This window comes from Loxodonta africana, chromosome 24 (genome assembly GCF_030014295.1).
Source record: "Loxodonta africana isolate mLoxAfr1 chromosome 24, mLoxAfr1.hap2, whole genome shotgun sequence".
NCBI classification, from domain to species: domain Eukaryota; kingdom Metazoa; phylum Chordata; class Mammalia; order Proboscidea; family Elephantidae; genus Loxodonta; species Loxodonta africana.
Genome location: NC_087365.1, coordinates 32096553 through 32116231, shown reverse-complemented (window position 1 = coordinate 32116231; position 19679 = coordinate 32096553). Strand labels below are relative to the sequence as shown.

At 47.9% G+C, this 19679-nt stretch overlaps 1 protein-coding gene across 1 annotated transcript in view; it reads right to left on the bottom strand.

The window, feature by feature from the left end:
- The window catches only part of EFCAB8 (EF-hand calcium binding domain 8), a 94465-nt gene that overhangs the window by 35645 nt on the left and 39141 nt on the right, over positions 1-19679 (bottom strand). Inside the window, exons 11-19 of the mRNA XM_064276422.1 lie at positions 14794-14861; positions 14313-14464; positions 12717-12851; positions 11380-11493; positions 10188-10415; positions 9411-9481; positions 8431-8635; positions 4721-4924; positions 2695-2826 (exon numbers count right to left, since the gene is read on the bottom strand). Coding sequence (XP_064132492.1) covers positions 2695-2826; positions 4721-4924; positions 8431-8635; positions 9411-9481; positions 10188-10415; positions 11380-11493; positions 12717-12851; positions 14313-14464; positions 14794-14861 — 1309 coding nt within the window. The remainder of the gene's footprint in view (positions 1-2694; positions 2827-4720; positions 4925-8430; positions 8636-9410; positions 9482-10187; positions 10416-11379; positions 11494-12716; positions 12852-14312; positions 14465-14793; positions 14862-19679) is intronic.

Here is a 19679-nt window from a genome sequence, read left to right as displayed (position 1 = left end):
TATATGTTCTCTTATGTCGACAGCACTGGGTTTTTTGGGTATGTTCTCTTAAGAACCACTAGAGGGCAGTCTTATCCTTAGGGGTTTTTGTAGCACTGATTCGTGAGTTCTGGGTGCTTGGCCTCTGGAGTTCAATATGCGTGCGTGGGGGATTTTCACTCGCCGCAGACACTAATGTAAGCAGTAGTGTTTGGCTTTCCCATGGCAAAAGTGGGGAGCACTCTATGCCCTTCCCTTATGGGCACCCCTGAACATGCTTTCCCATGGTATCTCACTGTGAGCACAGAGACAGCCATTTCTCTCCATGCTGCCTGTCTGAAGTATGCATCTATAGGTGCCTTTTCAGCTCCTCCTGGTCCTACTGCCTGTCCAGCTCATGTCGGTAAAATTCAACAGCATTCTCTCTCAGCACCATGATCTCCCTTCACTCCTCCCGAATGCATGGCTCATGAACTCCCCCAGCCTATCTGCATAGCCTTAAAAATAGGGCTACAGCTTCCTCAGTTTAGCTCCCATTCTATGTTCTTTTTTCAGGGTGTTGCCTGACCTCATTCCAAAATGGCCATAGTGAGAAAGTGCTCCAGATTCTAGCAGGTAGATTCTCCCAGCTTCTGTGTCACCCCCACTCCTTCTCTCCCGTTTCTAGACTCATCTCGACTCTCCCACACCTCAGCTGCCATCCAGAGTTCTGAGATCTCAGTCTGTGTTTGTTTTTATTCGTTGTTCAGTGGGTCAGTTACTGGGGGATAAATGGGAATAACCGCGCACTTTGTCATTTAGCCCCATCTCTCAAGGGTAAAATACTTAACTTTACAGTGGAGAAGACTGGAAGAAAACACCATTTCCTGGCTCCAGTTTCAGGAAATGTAAATGAATGTCCTCTCTAAGCCCAAGAAGCCACTTCAGGAAGAGGGATGGGCGTGAAAGCAGAGCCACCAGGAAGACTGGAGGCAGATGAATAATGTTTGGTACACATGGTCAGTCAGAGCAGTTGAAATTCTTGCTTGTGATTACAGGGATGTACAAGACGGTCACCCTGGGTCCCCAGCTGCCTAGACTGGACTAGCTCTCCCTGCGCCACATCTGGGACTTTTCCGGAAGCACATCACGTGGTGCAGCACAAACACCCACCTCCACTCCACACCGCACCATCCAACCTGCTACCTCTGCTTCCCAAGCCAGTAAAGTAACATCAGATTCGTGAATTTAAAGGGATGGGGTCTGCTGGCAACTCTGCCTTCCAGAACCAGTCTTTCAATCTATTCACACAAGTACTTAAAAATGTATGTACAAGGCTGTACAATGCAGATTGGAACACAACTACACGCCTGTCAATATGAGATTGGCTTAATCATTTCTGACATCCAAATTATGGGGTGCTATGGTGGCGCGCAGTGGTTAAGAGCTCAGCTGCTAACCAAAAGGTCAGCAGTTCAAATCCACCAGCTACTCCTTGCAAACCCTATGGGGCAGTTCTACTCTGTCCTATTGGGTCGCTATGAGTCAGAATCAACTTGATGGCAACGGGGTTGGTTTTTTTAAATGCAGTTGTTAGAGGCCCTGGGTAACACAAGCAGTTAATATGCTGGGCTGCTAACTGAAAGGTTGGAGGTTTGAGTCCACCTAGAATCACCTCAGAAGAAAAGCTTGGCCATCTATTTCTGAGAAGCAGCCATAGACAACCCTATGGAGCAAGTCCTACTCTGACATACAAAGGATCACCATGAGTCGGTATAGACTTGACAGCAACCGGTACTGGCATGCAATTAGTAAGAAGTATATAATAACTTACCAAAGAATAGATAAATCTAAATTATTGGTACAAAACACCAGTAACTTAATCTATGATATATTATTAAGTTAAAAAAAATAATAAAAGCGAATGGCACAACATCACATAATTTTATATCACAGGTCTAAAAAAAATACAAAAGGCTAAAGCTAGTCTCGGCAGTAGCTACTGTTGGACTGTGGGGAGCGGCGGGGTGGAATGAAATGTGGAGGACTTATTTTTTGTCTTATACACTTTTATTCTTTTTCATCATTTAGTATGTATTACTTTTAAATTTTTTAAGGTTTCTTTTAATTAAACAGAGGAAAAAACACTCAGAAACTGGACGAGAAAATATCCAGCCACTTCAGGCTTTCTACCCCACCACCACAGGACACAGTCCCAATTCCCTGGAGCTAGGTATTGGGGCAGCCCTGCCACCTAACAAAACTATATTTTCAGGAGGGAGAGTAAGTATTACAGTAAGCAGCATCCAGGGTCAGAAAGAAGACAAGTACAGGAGAAAGACAGAAGGATAGGTATAAACCAATTCCCACTTGCATGTCACACAAAATACTTCCCCCCACCCCCACATGGTAACAGAGGGCATTTTAGCTGTGGATCCTAGAAATGCCACCTCTCCTACCTCCCAGCCCAACCTACCAAATAGGAGGTGACACTGCTCACCTCCCTAGACAGCGCCTGCCCTCCCAACTCTCAGGGGGCTGCCCCAGACACAGCAGACCTGAGACCCAAATTCTGAGGGGCACCATCATCTCTACCACACCTCCAGGGTCTCTAGGGGGAGTCAGGCTGGGTACCTAGCCCAGGCCCCCCCAGGCTCAAGGACACAGTGTTTCCCAGCCCCATCCTGACTGCTCACTCGTGGCTCTCATCCCAGACCCTGGCTGAACACGGCTAACCTTCTCCACAGATGTATTGGTAGGTACCATCTTCTTCCGGGGTTCCGTTTTTCTCTTTTCAGTCTCTCCGGAAAATAGCTGTTTATCATGAAAGACTTTTGGTTTCCTGGAGCTGTCAGCACTGACAGGTTTCTGGAAAGCAAAATGGACCCCCCCGCCCAGGTCATTATCAGGTGTCTCTCCACCTCAAGGGGGAACAGAAATCAGAAGCAGACAGTGAAAGGGGAGCTACCCCGCAGCCTAGTTGGCAGATGCATCACCCTGTGGAAAGTACAGTTGGTGTCTAGTGGATCCTGGGCCTGAAAACGCTTGGATGCTGGAAAGTCTCCATGTCAGGTTACCAGCACTTCTGCTATCTAGGGCAGAGCCTTGGGTTTGCCTTTGAGGAAGATCCTTCCTTTGTCCTAGAAGAGGCCACCCTGGTTAAAGGTGGGGATAAAAGGGTATATATATACCTGTGGGGTGAAGAATTACTATTCCCACAAAATTTGGTCATTGTCCTTAGTTCCTAAGAGGTAACCTCCAAACCCTGAAATTTCCTGAGTGACTGGGGTGGTTTGGTTTTGTTCTCCTATGACATCGGACAAGTTATACTAATGAGGTAACTCTTGGGTGGGGGCTGGCCATCCTAGGAAGATGCACTATGTGATAAAAGCCCAACTTCTTGGAGAGCGGGGGGAAGAAACTGGAGATTGAGTTCAACCACATGGGCAATCATTGCCTACATAATGAGACCCCCCACCAAAAAAAAACCTCTGGACACTGAAGCGCAGGTGAACTTCCTGCTTGGTGACAGACTGGGATGCACAGAAGGGTGATGCATCTTTAGGGAGACAGAAGTTCCACACTGGGACCCTCTCAGCTCTTTCCTATGCATCTCTTCTTTTGTATCCTTAATATGATAAAACCGTGATCATAAGTAGAGCACTTTCCTGAGTTCTGTAAGTCATTCTAGCAAATTATCAAACTCAGGGATGTAGTGGAAATCCCTAAATCTGTAGCCAGCAGGGTATAAGTGTGGGTGTTCTGGGGACCCCTGAATTTTTAGTTGGTGTCTGAAGTCTTGGGCAGCCTTGGCGTAATCATTTACGGTACATCCAAATTATGTCTAGAGGACTTTGAATGCAATGACATGTCTCTGATGATTCAGACTAAGACGGTATGAGTGTCTTGTGGAAAAAGTGTTTTTTTTTTTTTTACAGTCATGTAAATTCTGTGCATGTTACAGCAGAATTATGTCCTAGCGGGTCATGCTGGATCTAGGTCTAGACGGCCCAATGCCTGTCAATGACTGTGTTTTGAGAAAGTAAGAGTTTTCTCATTCAAGCCTTAACTCCCAGGCGTGGGAATCAGGCTTCGATTGCAGAAACAATCCATCTGGCTCCTCCACAGCCCAGACAAGGGGTACTCAGAATTGGGTTGCCAAAGGTCTGAGGCCAAGCCATCCCCTGTGAGAAGGGAGAGGGTTGCTCACCCTTGGGATGCAAGTTCAATCACCCTTGGAAGGGTTAATCCTGGGGCAGAAATGAGGACTCCAGAGGAGGAGGAAAGTAGCCTGCCTTTTCTGGGCCTCAGGCCACTGGAGCCTAGTCTCCAGGGAGGTGAGGCTTGTTGGGGGAAGGTGGGCAGGTCCCTGCAGCTCTTCTCTGCACCTGGGTGGGCAGGGCCAGAGCCAAATGATTTGAGCTTGAGGATGGAGAAAGTAATACAGGATCGAATATCCAATTTTAAGTTCTCTGGGTTGTGTTCCCTTCTGGTTCTGCCCAAGCTTTCAGACTTGGTATCAGCGGTGCTCTTGGAAGGCACCATGCCCAGACTCAAGGCAGCAGAGAAGGTTAGGTACAGTGGCAGCTGCTGCCGTCACCACTGTTGGGCCCAAAATAGGGAGGTACCCTGCCAGGGGCTGTAGTGCTCAAAATAAGTGAGTTGACTGACCTGAAGGCACTCTGGAAAAAGTACATTCAAATAAGAAAACAAACACACATGTTTGACCAGGGTGGCCACCTGGTCTGACCCTCACTCCCACCTGTGGGGGCCTGTGTCTATCATGCTGCTTTTCTCTCAAGTGTCTCATCGCCGGAGGGGCCGATGTCAGGCTCCACCGCAGGATGGCATTGCCCACAGTCCTGCCAATGTGCTGTGGGGAGGCCTTGTATGCCCACTGCTGCTGCTCCACACAGGGCTTGCTGGCCCTGTAGTTCTCAGAAGGGCAGTCGTCCGTTCCCTGCACCTGCACCAGGGAGAAAGCAGCCCCTGAGGTGTTGTAATGCCCCAGAGGGAACTGGGGGCCTCCCTGGTCTGGGATGGTTAGAATGACAACATCATGGATCCTTCCAACCATCCTAGGGCTTGCTTCCCAGAAACTGGGCTTTCTTAAAGTACCCACAGGCAGGGTGCTGCTCCCGGGAAGAACTCTCTCCTCACCTGTAAAATGCATGGTGGTTGTTTTCTATCTTAAGGGAAGCTCCAAAGGGTAAAACAGATCAAAGCTGATCTGCTTGTATGGGGGAAGCCCCACCCACCAGAACCTCCCCTGACCCTTACAGTAGCCACCAAGCATCTCCACCCAACACTGTCGGAAAACCACTGGATGAGGTGACCCCAAGGTCCCTTCCAGCTGTAATCTGCTAAGATTCAGTAATTCAGAGACCACACTGAAAGGTTGGCAGTTCAAACCCACCAGCAGCTCTACGGTAGAAAGATGTAGCAGTCTGCCCCCATAAAGATTACAGCCTTGGAAACCCTACGGGGCAGTTCTACTCTGTCCTATAGGGTCACTATGAGTAGGAATCAACTCGACGGCAATGGGTTTGGTGGGTTTTTACCATGAGCCCAGTGAGCAATAATGGTTAATAGTGGTAAAATGAAATGAAGCATCTTCTAAACCTGTTGCCCTTGAGTCAATTCTGACTCACAGTGATTCTATAGGACAGAGTAGAAACTGCCGCATAGAGCTTCCAAGGAGTTGCTGGTGGATTCAAACTGCTGACCTCTTGGTTAGCAGCTGAATGCTTAACCATTGTGCCAGCGTGGCTCCGAACCATCTTCTAGGAAGGTGTAATCTACTAAAGAGGACAGGACTAACACATTGGACTTCCTGGATTTGGATTCTGGTCCTACCACTTCTTGGTTGTATGACCTTAGGCAAGGTACTTAACCTCTCTCTGCCTCAGTTTCCTCATCTGTTCAAATGATGATAATTATAGAACCTACCACACAGAGTTGCTGTGAGGCTTAACCATATTGTACACATAAAGCAGACAGACAGTGTGCAAGAAGTCAACATATTTTAGTTGTGATTGGTGTTCTTGTTATTACTAACTAAAAACAGAAAATAATTCCTTAAAGCCCTCCAGCCTCCCCCAAGAAAATCTCTTTCCTGTCAGAGTTATCTGCTTCCTCACTCATGCCCGCACAGCACTAAGGACTCACATCTACTACCATTGTTATTTTGTTGTTGTTGTTAGATGTTGTCGAGTCGATTCTGACTCATAGTGACCCTATGTACAACAGAACAAAACACTGCCCAGTCCTGTGCCATCCTCACAATCATTGTTACGCTTGAGCCCACTGCTGCAGCCACTGTGTCAATTCATCTTGTTGAGGGTCTTCCTCTCTTTTGCTGACCCTCTACTGTCCACGTTCCTATTATTAGTGGATGTTTACAACTGTTTCTTCTCATTTTGAGTTGTGCCACATCAGCAAATGACGGTCCCAAAAGCTTGGCTCCATCTACATCATTAAGGTCGACTCTGCTTTGAGGAAGCAGCTCTTCCCCAGTTCTATTTTGAGGGCCTTCCAACCTGAGGGGCTCATCTTCTGGCGCTATATCAGACAATGTTCCACTGCTATTCATAAGGTTTCACGGGCTAATTTTTTTCAGAAGTAGGCCACCAGGTCCTTCTTCCTAGCCTGTCTTAGTCTGGAAGCTCAGCTGAAACTTGTCCACCATGGGTGACCCTGCTGGTATTTGAATACCGGTGGCATAGCTTCCAGCATCACAGCAACACACGAGCCCCCATAGTATGAGAAACCGAGAAATGCGTGGGGGTATTTTGTTGTTAGCTGCCACCAAGTCAGTCTCCAACTTATGGCAACCCTGTGCGCAATGGAAAGATATGCTGCCCAGTCCTGCACCACCCCCAGGATCAGCTGCAGATGAGACTGCTGTGATCCATAGTTTTCACTGATTTTCAGAAATAGATCGTCAGGCCTTTCTTCCTAGTCCATCTTAGCTGGAAGCTCCGCTAAAACTTGTTCAGCATCATAACAACATGCAAGCCTCCACTAACAGGTGGATGGTTGCTGTGAGGAGGTGTGTAAGCCAGGAATTGAACCCGGATGTCCCACATAGAAGGTGAGAATACTACCACTGAACCTGCCCTCACCTACTGCCATTACTGCATGCTAAGTACTGTCTCCTCCAGGGACTCAATTACACCCATTCTTCACTTATCTACATGGTTAAGTTCCAAAGCTCAGGTCATTATGCAAAAACTGGCATTACGCAAAAATGGGAGATGACCACATCAGATCACAAAATATTATGTGGGGCCATCAATTGGTCTCAACCCACCTGAAGCAAAGGAAGATGAAGAACACCAAAAACACAAGGTAATTATGAGCCCAAGAGACAGAAAGGGCCAAATAAACCAGAGACTACATCAGCCTGAGACCAGAAGAACTAGATGGTTCCCAGCTACAACCAATGACTGCCATGACAGGTAACACAACAGAGAACCCCTGAGGGTGCAGGACAGCAGTGGGATGCAAACCTCAAATTCTCATAAGAAGACCAGACTTAATGGTCTAAGACTAGAAGGACCCCGGAGATCATGGTCCCCAGACCTTCTGTTAGCCCAAGACAGGAACCATTCCCAAAGCCAACTCTTCAGGCAGGGATCGGACTGGACTATAAGATAGAAAATGATATTGGTGAGGGGTGAGCTTCTTGCATCAAGCAGACACATGAGACTATGTGGGCAGCTCCTGTCTGGAGGGGAGTTGAGAAGGCAGAGGGGGGTCAGAAGCTGGCTGAATGGACATGAAAATAGAGGGTGGAGAGAAGGAGTATGCTGTCCCATTAGGGGGAGAGAAACTAGGAGTATATAGCAAGGTGTATATAAATTTTTGTATGAGAGACTGACTTGATTTGTAAACTTAAAGCACAATAATTTTTTTTTTTTTAATTATGTGGGACATATATATCCCTCTGGACCCAAGAAGTGAAAAATGAGGTGGGCACTGTTTATCCCACTGGTCATGAAAGGGTTACTGCCAGACTTATGTCATTAATGCACAAAATAGTCGGATAGCAGATTTTTTTTTACTATTGTAGTAAATGCTGGATAACAAGACAGTCGATAAGTGAAGAGCAGGTATATATGAGGGTAGGGTTCGCAAATATCAGGGTCCTCTATATCCCTCTAATGCTAGCCCAGATTCTGTCTCCCTGTAACACTAGGGGCTCAGCAGGAACACAGTGGTCGAAGGCCTTGATGAGGGACAAGGAATAGTCTGTGTTCTTTTAAAGGGAGAAGGAAACTTTCCGCATGGACAGAGTTCGGGCTGGTGCCCACCTCCCAACTTCAGATAGAATAGAACCCCCAGCTCCCTCCAGAAAAAGCCCTCACCATCTCTTCTATTTCCTGGGGTTCTTTCTACCCCCTGCTCTATGTGATTCTGGCCCACAGCTGAGAAAAAGGTAAGAGGAGAACATACTCCTGTTGACCATACCTTCTTGGGTGGCAAAGGCAAAGGGCTCTCAGCGGCATTGAACTTCAAGATGGGCTTGAACCAGTTGACGTTCCAGAAGAGGATGTCCCCATTGTAGGAGGAGGTCCCGAGGAACTGGTTCTGGTACCTGGCCATGCTCAGGACATCCTCCGTGTGGAAGGTCTGCCAATGGTGGCACACAAGCACCGGCCTGGTCTTATGGAACCTGTGCACATGGTCAGAGGCAGGAGGGCTGAGAGCTCAGCCTTTAATGGTCTGCTGGGGGGATCACCAAGGCCATCAGGATTCTGGGATTGGACTCAGATGAGGATACCCTTAGGTGTCAGAGCAGGGGTGAAGCCCTGCCTTGCTGACCTCACTAAGCACCTGCGAGATGCCTACTATAAAGGCCCTGTCTGAAGACCTTTATATAACCTAATCTTATAGGTAATGAACCTTAATCTACCCGAGATGCCTGAGTAAGGATTAAGGTCTAAAGAAAGGGAAACCACGGCCTAAAGGGGACGGGCCCTTGCACATGTTGTCTCCTCTGCCTGGAAATGCTGGTCACATCCCTTCACTGCTCCACCAAGATCTCCCCCTGCAGACCCTTCACTTTTCTGACCACCCCCGCAAGACAAAACAAGGTTCCCCTCCCTTCTCAATAGAAACCTATACTTTTTTTTCCAGAGCACTCAACATACTTCGTAATTATAAATGAAATTTATTTGACTAGTGTCTGCCTTCCCCACTGAACTATTAAGATCCAGAAGGACAGAGACTCCGTAATTCTTGTTTATATCCATGCCCAGCATCTAGCACAAAGCTTGAACTTATTATCCTCAATGAATGATGAATGGATGAGCAGATGGAACAATGGACATTACAGTTCACAATGGACATTACCCACTACTAATTCCCTGCTTGGAGTTCCAGCCACCAGGAAAGCTAGGGATAGAGGAACCCCTCTGGAATAAAGAGAGAACATACACCCTACTTACCTCATAAAAGTGATTCTCTTACTCCATCCTGTCACGTAGAACACTTGGCTCATATGGATAATCCCACTAATCTGTTGAAGATGAAAGAAAGCAGTCAGAATACTCAATGATGATAAGAATTCCTCTAATTGATACCATCGTATATTTTTCAGAGGGTTCTTCCATCCCATTATCTCATGGACACTGATGTACTTAGATGAGGCAGCTAGACTAAGTATCCAAGTCCATTTTATAGAGGATAAAACTGGGGAACAGATCTGGCTAAAGTCAAATGGCTACTCAGTGGTAGGAATCCAGACCACTACTCAATCCCTGGCTTCTTGGTCAAGTTCTCCTTGTGAGTTGAGTAAAGAACTGTGTCATAGAGGTCAAGGTAATAGGTCAAGTCCCAAAGTGGGGTGGTTGGCTTTGCTCTAGGCCACACCCATAACCCTGTCAGGCATTTCCCAAATAGGGATGAATATGGGTAGACAGGCAATCCAAAATTCCAGTCTCATGGGTTAAGAAGTGTTATATAATTAAAGAGTAAGAGTAACTAAGCTTTGTGGAAAGCTTACTAAGTATAGGCACCGTTACTCACTACCTTCATTCTGTGCATGAGGACACAGGCTCAGGGAGGTTTGCAGCCAGGCAGTCTGACTCCAGAGCCTGCACTCTTTGAGAACTATGCTTGCATGGCCTTCAGGAAGGTACAAGATAGTGCATCCCAGGGCCATGGGAGTTGTGCTTTGCTGCTCAAGAGGCCCTCCCTGGCTCCTGCTGACGTATCAGACTGACCTCCAGCTGGTCCGTTTTGGGGAAGGTCCGCAGGCACTCGCCATTGTTGTAGTTCCACATCTTAATTGTGCCATCACGCAACCCCGTGAGCAGGCACCGCTCGGACTCGTCCAGGGCCATGGCGGTCAGCTCCACGTGACGGGCATTCACCACAGAGAACTCCATCATATTCCTGCCTGTCATGACCTCCCACACACTCACCATGCCCTTCAGGCTGCCACTCACCACCTGTGGGGGAGCACATACGACTGGGGGCTCCCAGAGAGGATAGCAGCCCCTCTCCAAGGGTGGCCTCCAGCGTCTCCCCTCCCTCCCCTCCCCTCCTGCTGCAGGATAAGTCACTCTTGAAAACAAGCCTTCCTCTGCATCATGGGCAGTGCAAACTTGCGCTGCTTTTTTAGAAGGAACCATTTGGTGAAAGTCCCCTTTCACTGCAAAATGGCACTTATCAGAATCTCTCCAGAGAATGTAATCCCTGATTTGGCAAAGACGCTTACTACAGCGTCATTCATTGTGGCCAAAAAAAGAAAAAAGAAATGAGCTACCCCCAAGGCAGAGCTTTGCAGGGGAATGTTGAGATGGCCCCTCCACCCAATGACCCATTTTGCTGCTGTTGTTGCTATTCCAGACCAGCCTTCCTGCTGAGAACATCTAGAAAGGCTATGAAAAATATTTTTTTTTAAACTTGTTGACAGCATTGAAGAGCTCCAAGGCAGTGAGGGATGGTGGTGCCAGGAGCCAGAATGGGAGATAAGCCCAGAGAAGTAACTCCGGCCTCATGGGGCCAAAGGCTGCCCTGCCCAGAGCCCAGGCCACAAAAAGGGTCCTGATGGGAGTAGGCCGAGGCCCTAGCAGTCCCTTTCTGTTCCCACACCTGGGGAACAATTCTGTGTACCTGGCTGTCCTGCGCAACTCAGAGATCTGTACTCAGGACCAGGGTGCTGCCCGGCCTCCCTCCTCCTTTCCCACAATGGACTAAGCCGAACTATGGCTTCTCTGGAAGACGGTGCTTAGGAGCAGCACCCACACTGGGACCTCGCAGGGCACCTCACATTACCAGTGTTCAATCTCACAGGGCTTCTGAAGATGGCTCCCTGTTTAGAATTAACCTACGGCAGTCAGCCGAGGGCAGTTGTGCCCAGTGTCACCCGGCACTCCCGCCAGCCTCAGAGGTGAGCCCTGGCCCACTCACCTGTTTAAAGGTCTTGCTGTAGAGGACAGCACACAGCGGGGATCTGTGAGTTGTGGTCTTCTCCCCTGTTTTCTCAGGCCCCTGGGACTCCAAGTACCCATTTAAGATTCCAATCTGCAGGTAAGGAAGGCAGACAGCTGGGCAGAGAAGGTCTCTGCCTCAGTGGCCAGCTCCAGGGAGAAACTTCTAATACCTCAAGACATCAAGATGTCCTGACTGCACATAGACCTGCTGACACCCCTCACCCCTACTCCCTAACTGTACTCCCTGGGGTTGAGCCTCCCAAACCATAGTGTTCCTAGAACCCCAAGTCCAAGTCTAGCCCAAGGTCCCTCTCACTTTATGACTTCTTAGAAGCTTAATGCCTCAGTGAAGTGTTCTCCTCCTCCAGGAAGCCTTCCCTGACCACCCCACCCCAGGCTAGGCTGACGATTCTTTGTGTTCCCTAAAGCATACAACTCTATCAAAACATTTAGTACTTTCTACTAAAATTATCTGTTCTTTTTCTACCCTGTAAATTCCTTGAGAGATGGGACAGTGTCTAATATATTCTCAGCTTCTGTCAAAGAGCAGGGGGTTGATAAAGTTTAATGACCTAAAATAAACTTCAAAGGCCGATTTAATTCAAGCAATGCTGGCCATCAGCCTGGCACTCAGTAAAGAGATGAAGTCCACCCCCAGCCCCACTTCTCAACAACTGTCATCTGCAGGAGAGCCAGCCAAGTGCACGAGGACTGTGTCTGTGCTGCTGCCAGGACGGCCTTCCAGCAGACCGTATGAGGGTCAGGGTGGTCTTCACGTGGACACCAGCTAAGTCATAGCTCACAGAGGGTCATCATGTCATTTTTCTCCAGGCTCTCTCTTTAGAAGAGGCTGCTCAGGTGTGGCCTCTGCCTCCTGGAGTTCACGATTTAGCAGGAAAGACAGTCATGTAATGGTGATAATACAGAGTAATAAGGGCGGTGATCCAGGGAAGTCACAGGACCAAGGAAGCACGGAGGAGGGGCTCCTAACTCAGCCTGGGGGCCAGTGTGGGCTTCTGGGAGGACAGCCTGAAGCATATGTAGGCAGGAAAATGGGCAGAGAGCAGCAGCCACAGCACAGGGGTGACAGGCAAGGGGCCTACACGTAGTCTTTCAGGAAATCACAAGAGATGAGAGCGTCAGGGGCCAGGTAATGGAGTCCAGCAGCTTCATCCCAATGGCAGTGAAGAGTATTCTTAGGACAGGCAGATGTCACCCTCCCTTGGGGGCCCTATGAGACATCAGAACCCAGCCACTGCAGCCACCTCTATACTCTGCGGCCATGACCCACCATCCTCCAGGGGCAACACTCACTGAATAGGTGCTGCAGACGAGCGTGTCGTCCTTGTGGAAGTAGGCACTGGTGATGGGGCAGTTCCCCAGGGCAAAGAGCTTCCCGCAGAAGGACTGGAGGCACACGTAGTCCTGCATGTCCCACACACGGATATTCTAGGGGTGCAAAACAGGCAAAGAGGCCGAGGGTGGACCTGGGGGATGCAGCTGGCACTTGAGCCCTTGTGAACACTCCCTGCAAGCAGGGCCAGGTGCACACAGTCCAAGCCTCTCCTAAGGCACATCCTCTGTGCTCAGTGTCTCCCAGCAACAGAGATGCCATTCTTACTGCTCAGACGAGGAAACCCAGGCACACAGTGAGTGGGTGGCAGAGCACAGCGTCCCCTGCAGAGCCTTCACTCATGGCCCCTACCCTGCACGAGCAGCTGACCATTGAGGCCCGGAGGCAGCATCTCCCCCCTCCCCCACCAGGTCCTCACTTGCGGCAGCCACACCCCAGCCCAGCCTCAGTGAGGCAAAGCCAGCCTGAGACACAAAGACAGTGGCAACCAACATAGTAGCCATAAAGGCCTGCTTGTACCAAGAGTAGCCCCTCACACTCACTCTGGGTTCAGAAACTCCCTAGAGACCCAGTGGAAGTCTGTTCCAGGACCTTCATTGCTCAGAGGCATCACAGTGTGCTGGAAAGAACATGGACTTTGGATTGACCAGACTCTGGCCCACATCCTAGCTCTGCCAATTCCTCGCTGACCATGAGGATTTCAGCAAATCCTTCCTGTCTCCCACCCCTCCAGCCTCCGCTCCTTCACCACAGGTGGTGACGCCCAGCTCACAGGGCTGCAGTGAGAACTCCATAGAAGAGCACAAGTGAAGAGGTGGCCCCAAGGCCCCTCGTAATTCTCAACCTACTGAGTCCCTGAAAACGCAAGCCTGCCCACCTGGAACCCCTGGCCCGTATCCCCACTCTGGCTGAGATACCCTCAGCAGTCTGGCAGGTGGGGCACTACCCTGAACCAGTAGCCACAGAGGAGCAAAGTGACAGAGGCCCTAAGCAGGGGAGTTGAGGGGGGCTGGAGAAACGTGATGGGCAGGCAGCCCATGAGGGGTCGCTAGAAGCAGAGCTGAGAGGTGCAAGTCTGGGTCTGGGAAACGGGGCGTGCAGGGAGCAGTTCGCATGCATTACACACCTACAACGTTCCCAACCCTGCACGGCTCTCTTACCTGCCAAGTCTCCCTTAAACCACTCAACAACCCATTCTATGGAAAAGAAGACTGAGGCTCAGGAAAAGGGAGGGCCTTGCCCAGGGCCACAGAGTAAGAAGCCAGGCTGAGCTCGACAGGCACCCAGCTCTGGTTGGCAGCTCAGCCTGGGCTCAGACACCCACAGTCTCCCTCCCAGTGATCTCACCTGAGGCACACCCTCTAGCCCCTTAGCCAGGTGAGGGACCATGGGCAGGGAGCTTACACTGTTCCTCTGGGCCTTGGCTCCTCTCATGGTCAGCTGCCTGACCATGAGGCTGGCTGAGCTAGATTATCACCCTTGGAGCCAGCGTTTTTCCTGAGAAACAGGAATTGGGTGAGGGGAGCCCTGAGGGACACAGTCCATGAGGGCTGCACCTTGTCCTTGGAGATGCTGATGAGGATGCTGTAGTTCGTGTTGCTCACAAGGATGTGCGTCACTGAGGTCTGATGACCCTTCATCAGCCACACAGGCTTTGTCGAGAACAAGGGGTTCCACAGGCGGATGAGGGGGTCATAGCCACCAGTCACTATGGCCAAGAAATGGATATCGGTCAGCAGCAGCCTACACTGAGGACCTTCTCCTGGGGCCAGATCTGGGACCCCAACCAGGCTTTACTGATGGGAGGCGTCACTCTGCTCAATCACTCTGCCCTTCCCACCCCCATCCCCTCCATTGCCACCCCAAACACAGCCTTTTCATCACATCAACCCTGGGACAAGTGAGGCAGGAGGGGAGGTCAGACAAAGGCTGGGTTCTACAGAGCCTTCTCTTGGCTCTGATGACCCCATGTCCCTTGCAGCCCTCACTCCAGCTCCACAGGACCAGCAGCTTCTGGCTGAGGGGAAGATTACTTACCCAGGAAGTTTTTGTCTGGGAAGTAATCGAAGCAAAGAATCCCTCTCCTTAAATTCAGCACAGGTGACCTACAGCATCAAAGGAAAAGGGCTAGATGCGGCAGCCTTAGGGGAGCCTCAGAGATGGATTCTTGGGTAGGCAAGAGCTAGAGGCACGGCCGCCAGAGGCCCGGGGAGAAGTCACCACACTACCCCTCCATGCAAGGAAAGGAGGGGCCCAGAAACGCTGCAGGGCTCACCCTGGGCCAAGTCAGGGCCAAGCGTTCCAGGCAATGCCGCCACTGTGGGTCTCAGCCCCAAAGCCACAGCTCATGGAGGACGCACACACCTCTGGCCTGGAGGTGACAGCAGCCCCAACGCAGGAGCAACTGTTTATATTTGTAAAACATTTTGCATCATTCGAAGGACAAACTTAACTTAATCTTTGTATCCACTCTACTGGGACAGGTGTCCTCCCACTCATGACATCACTAGATAGTAGACAATTACCTTAGGTGAAGGGAAGGACACATAACATAATACAGGGAAGTCAGCACAACTGGACTAAATCAAAAGCTAAGAAGTTTCCTGAACACAACCAAACACTCAAAGGGACAGAGTAGCAGGAGCAGGGGTCTAGGGACCATGGTTTTGGGGGACATCTATGTCAACTGGCATTATAAAGTTTGTTAAGAAAATATTCTGCATCCCACTTTGGTGAGTGGCAACTGGAGTCTTAAGAGCTAGCAAGCAGCCATCTAAGATAAATCAATTGGTCCTAACCCACCTGGAGCAAAGGAGAATGAAGAACACCAAAGACACAAGGAAAATATTAGCCCAAGAGACAAATGGGCCACATAAACCAGAGACTCCATCAGCCTGAGAGCAGAAGAACTAGATGGTGCCCGGCTACTAGCAATGACTGCCCTGACAGGGAACACAATAGAGAGTCCCTGACAGAGCAGGAGAAAAGTAGAGTGCAGAACTCAAATTAACATAAAAAGACCAGACTTAAAGGTCTGACTGAGACTAGAGGAACCCTTGAAGACATGGCCCTAGGACTCTCTGTTAACCCAGAACTAAAACCATTCCCAAAGCCAACTCTTCAAAGATTAGACTGTACCATAAAACATAAAATAATACTCGTGAAGAGTATGCTTCTTAGTTCAAGTAGATATACGAGACTAAGTGGGTAGCTCCTGTCACAGAGGCAGCATGAGAAGATAGAAAGGGACAGGAGCTAGTTGAATGGGCATAGGAAATCCAGGGTGGAAAGGCGGAGTATGCTATCACATTACAGGGATTGAAACTAGGGTCACATAATAATATGTGTATAAATTTTTGTATGAGAAACTAACTTGAGCTGTAAACTTTCACCTAAGGCACAATAAAATAAATTAAAATAAAAAACAACAAGATTTTGCCCAATAAGAATCTGATAACCAAAATATATCTAAAACTTCAACACCTTAACAAAAAGACAAATAACCCAATCATAAAATGGGCAAAGGACTTGAATAGACATTTCACCAAAGAGGACATTCGAATGACCACCAAACATATGAAAAGATGCTCAATGTCATTAGCCATCAGAGAGATGCAAATCAAAACCACAACGAGATACCATTTCACTCCCATTAGGATGGCTAAGAAGTCCTGGTGATGAAGCGGTTAAGAGCTCAGCTGCTAACCAAAAGGTCGGCAGTTCGAATCCACCAGCCACTCCTGGGAAACCCCATGAGGCAGTTCTACTCTGCCCTGTGGGGTTGCTATGAGTTGCAATTCATTCAGTGGCAACGAATTTTAGGATGGCTAAGATAAAAAAAAAAAACTCAAGGAAGCAATAGTCCAAAAGACTAGTGAACCACATGAACCATAGCCCACACAACCCTGAGACCAGATCAACTAGATGGTGCCCGGCTACCACCACCAACCACTCTGACTGGGATCACAATAGAGGGTCCTGGACAGAGGAGGAGAAAATGTAGAACAAAAAATCAAATTCACAAAGAAGACCAGACTTACCTGTGTGACACAGACTGGAGGAAACCCCAAGACTACAGCCCTAACACACCCTTCTGACCTGGAATTGAAGCCATTCCCAGAAGCCACCTTTTATTCAAACAATAGACAGTCCCACAATACAAATAATAACACCCAAGAGGAATGTGCTCAGAACAATCAATTATATGAGATCAAAAGGGCAACATTTGCCCAAAATCAAAGATGAGAAGGTGGAAAGGGGTAGAAAATCTAGATGAAGACAAACAGGGAAACCAGGGCAGGAATGGGGAGAGTGCTGATATATTGTGGGGAAAGAAACCAATGGCATGAAACACTTTATGTACAAACTATCGAATGAGAAACTAATTTGCTCTGTAAACTTTCACCTAAAGTACAATTTAAAAAATTAAAAAAAAAAAAAGAACAGAAAATAACAAAAGTGGCAAAATTGGAACCCTTATCAATTGCTGGTGGCAACATAAAATGGTACAGCCATTGTGTAAAAGAGTGTGGCGGTTACTCAAAAAACTAAAACTAGAACTACCTTGTGACTTAATAAGTCCACTCCTAGGTATATAACCAAAAGACTTAAAAGCAGAGACTCAAACAGAGTATATCACTGTTCACTGCAGTACTATTCACAATAGCCAGGAGGTGGAAACAACCTAAATGCCCATCAACGGATGAATGGATCAACAAAATGTGGTACATACATACAAGGGAATGCTACTCAACCAGGAGAAGAAACCAATACATGCTACAACATGGATGAAGCTTGAACACATTATACTGAGTGAAATAAGTCAATCACAAAAAGACAAATATTGTATGACCTCACTTATATAAATAGACAAAAAAAGGCTATTATAGAGACCAAAGTTTATTAGTGGTTACCAGGGGTAGAATGGAGGGGGAAAGGGGGGAGCTAACAGTGATTAACAGCCGATTATTGTAATTGCTGTCAATAAGCTGTGCACCTGTAAAAAGTTGAACTGGCAAAAGTTGTGCGATAGATATATGTACACCAGCAAAAACAAAAAAGAGTAGTTGCTGAGACTGCTTAAGTCAATCAAAAACCTCATGGGATTTGGTTCCTTGGTTTGGAGGTTTAGGGTCATGGTCTCATGGCACATCCCAGTTAATTGACCTAATAACGTGTTTAGTGCTTCTGTTCTACCTCCTAGTTCGCTGCATAGTGCCTGGAGTCTTAAAAGCTTACAAGTGGCCATCCAAAGCACGACAATTGGTCTCTATTCACCTAGAGCAACAGAGGAAGGAGGAGAGTCAGGAATAAAAGGGGGATATGAAATGCGTGGCTAACTGCCACCATCAACAACTGCCTCCTTTGCCATGAGAGTAGAAGAACTGGATGGTGCCTGGCTACACTACTGAATACACTGATCAAAGATTTTATAGAAGGATCCTGATCAAAAAGGGGAAAATGCAGAACAAAATTTCCAACTCTCATGGACTTCAGACTTTCTGGAGCCATGGTGGCTGTATGAGCCCCTGGAGCTACTGATCCGAGATAATTTTAAAACTTAAACCAAAAAAAAAAAAAAAACCCTGAAGTCTTCTAAACACCAAACAATAGTTTAGCTTAAAAAAAAAAAACTTAACTAGTAATAAATATCTGCCTTGAGCATTATGTTCTTTTAAGAACTATCTATATGGGATCAAAGTGACCATAGCAACTCGAAAGATTAGACAGGAACCTTAGGTGACAGTGAGTTTATGGTAACGGGGGGAACAACTCAGAACAGGAAGGCAAGAGTGGTTGCAGAACACAAAGAACGTAATCAGTGTTACTGAATTGTACAGGTGGAAACAGCTATACTGGTGTAAGCTTTGCTGTGTATATTCTCAAAAACAAAATAAAAATTAAAAAAACATTAAGACTGACAATAAAAGAGATCAACTATTAAGAGTGAGAAAGACGTTTGCAAACAGGCAGTCAGTTCTAGTGAAACGGCTGTGACTGCCACAAAGTGGATATTTGCTTATATGTCATTTACAATCTCAGAATGAAAGAATGGAGTGAGGCTGCTAACCAAAAGGTCGGCAGTTCAAATCCACCAGCTGCTCCTTGGAAACCCTAAGGGACAGTTCTACTCTGTCCTGTGGTCGCTATGAGTCAGAATTGAGTCAACAGCAGTAGGTTTGGTTTGTTTCTTTTTGTTTGTTTTTGGATAAAAGAATGTACACATAGTTTTTTGAAGGTTATACAGTAATACAGAAGAACAGGTCACATGGAATATACAAAATTTCACAGATACAGGTCTTGGGAAAAAGAAACGTTTAGGCTAAACATGTACCATCTGATACTTCAAAGTGAGTAAAGTCCTTGGGAAAAAAGAAGGGAGATTCTTGAGGGATTCATGAGGTTGGTTTGCAGGGATATATTTAATGATAAGACCCAAAAGTCTTGCACCATTGTCCAGGCTTCTGGGGAGTTGTTTAACTGTAGCAACACAAATGAAGAAAAACAGACTCCAAAAGCCAGGGGAAGGGAAGAAGCTCCCACTATGTGACAGTCCCTGTACTGGCCGCTGACTTGGGGGTCCCTGGTTTGCCCCTCACACTCTGAAGAGTGTTCTCAGACACTGAAAGAAGTTAAGGAGCTTGCCCGAGGTCACACAGCTAGCAAAAATGGGGGTGAGAATTCAGACCCAGGGTGGATGTGGCCAGAAGTGAAAGGAGGCTCAGCTGCGCAGATCCAGGAAAGAAAGAAAGCGGCAGAGGGGCTGCGATGACGGGCAGGAGCTCCAGGAAGATCAGGGCCCAGTGCCCCTCCCATGCCCGAGAGCCCCGGAAGCTCTGCGCCTTTGCGCATGCCACCTCCTCCTCTCCACACATCCTGCCCACCAGCAACTTCTACTTAACCTCTCCCTTCAAAACTCAACT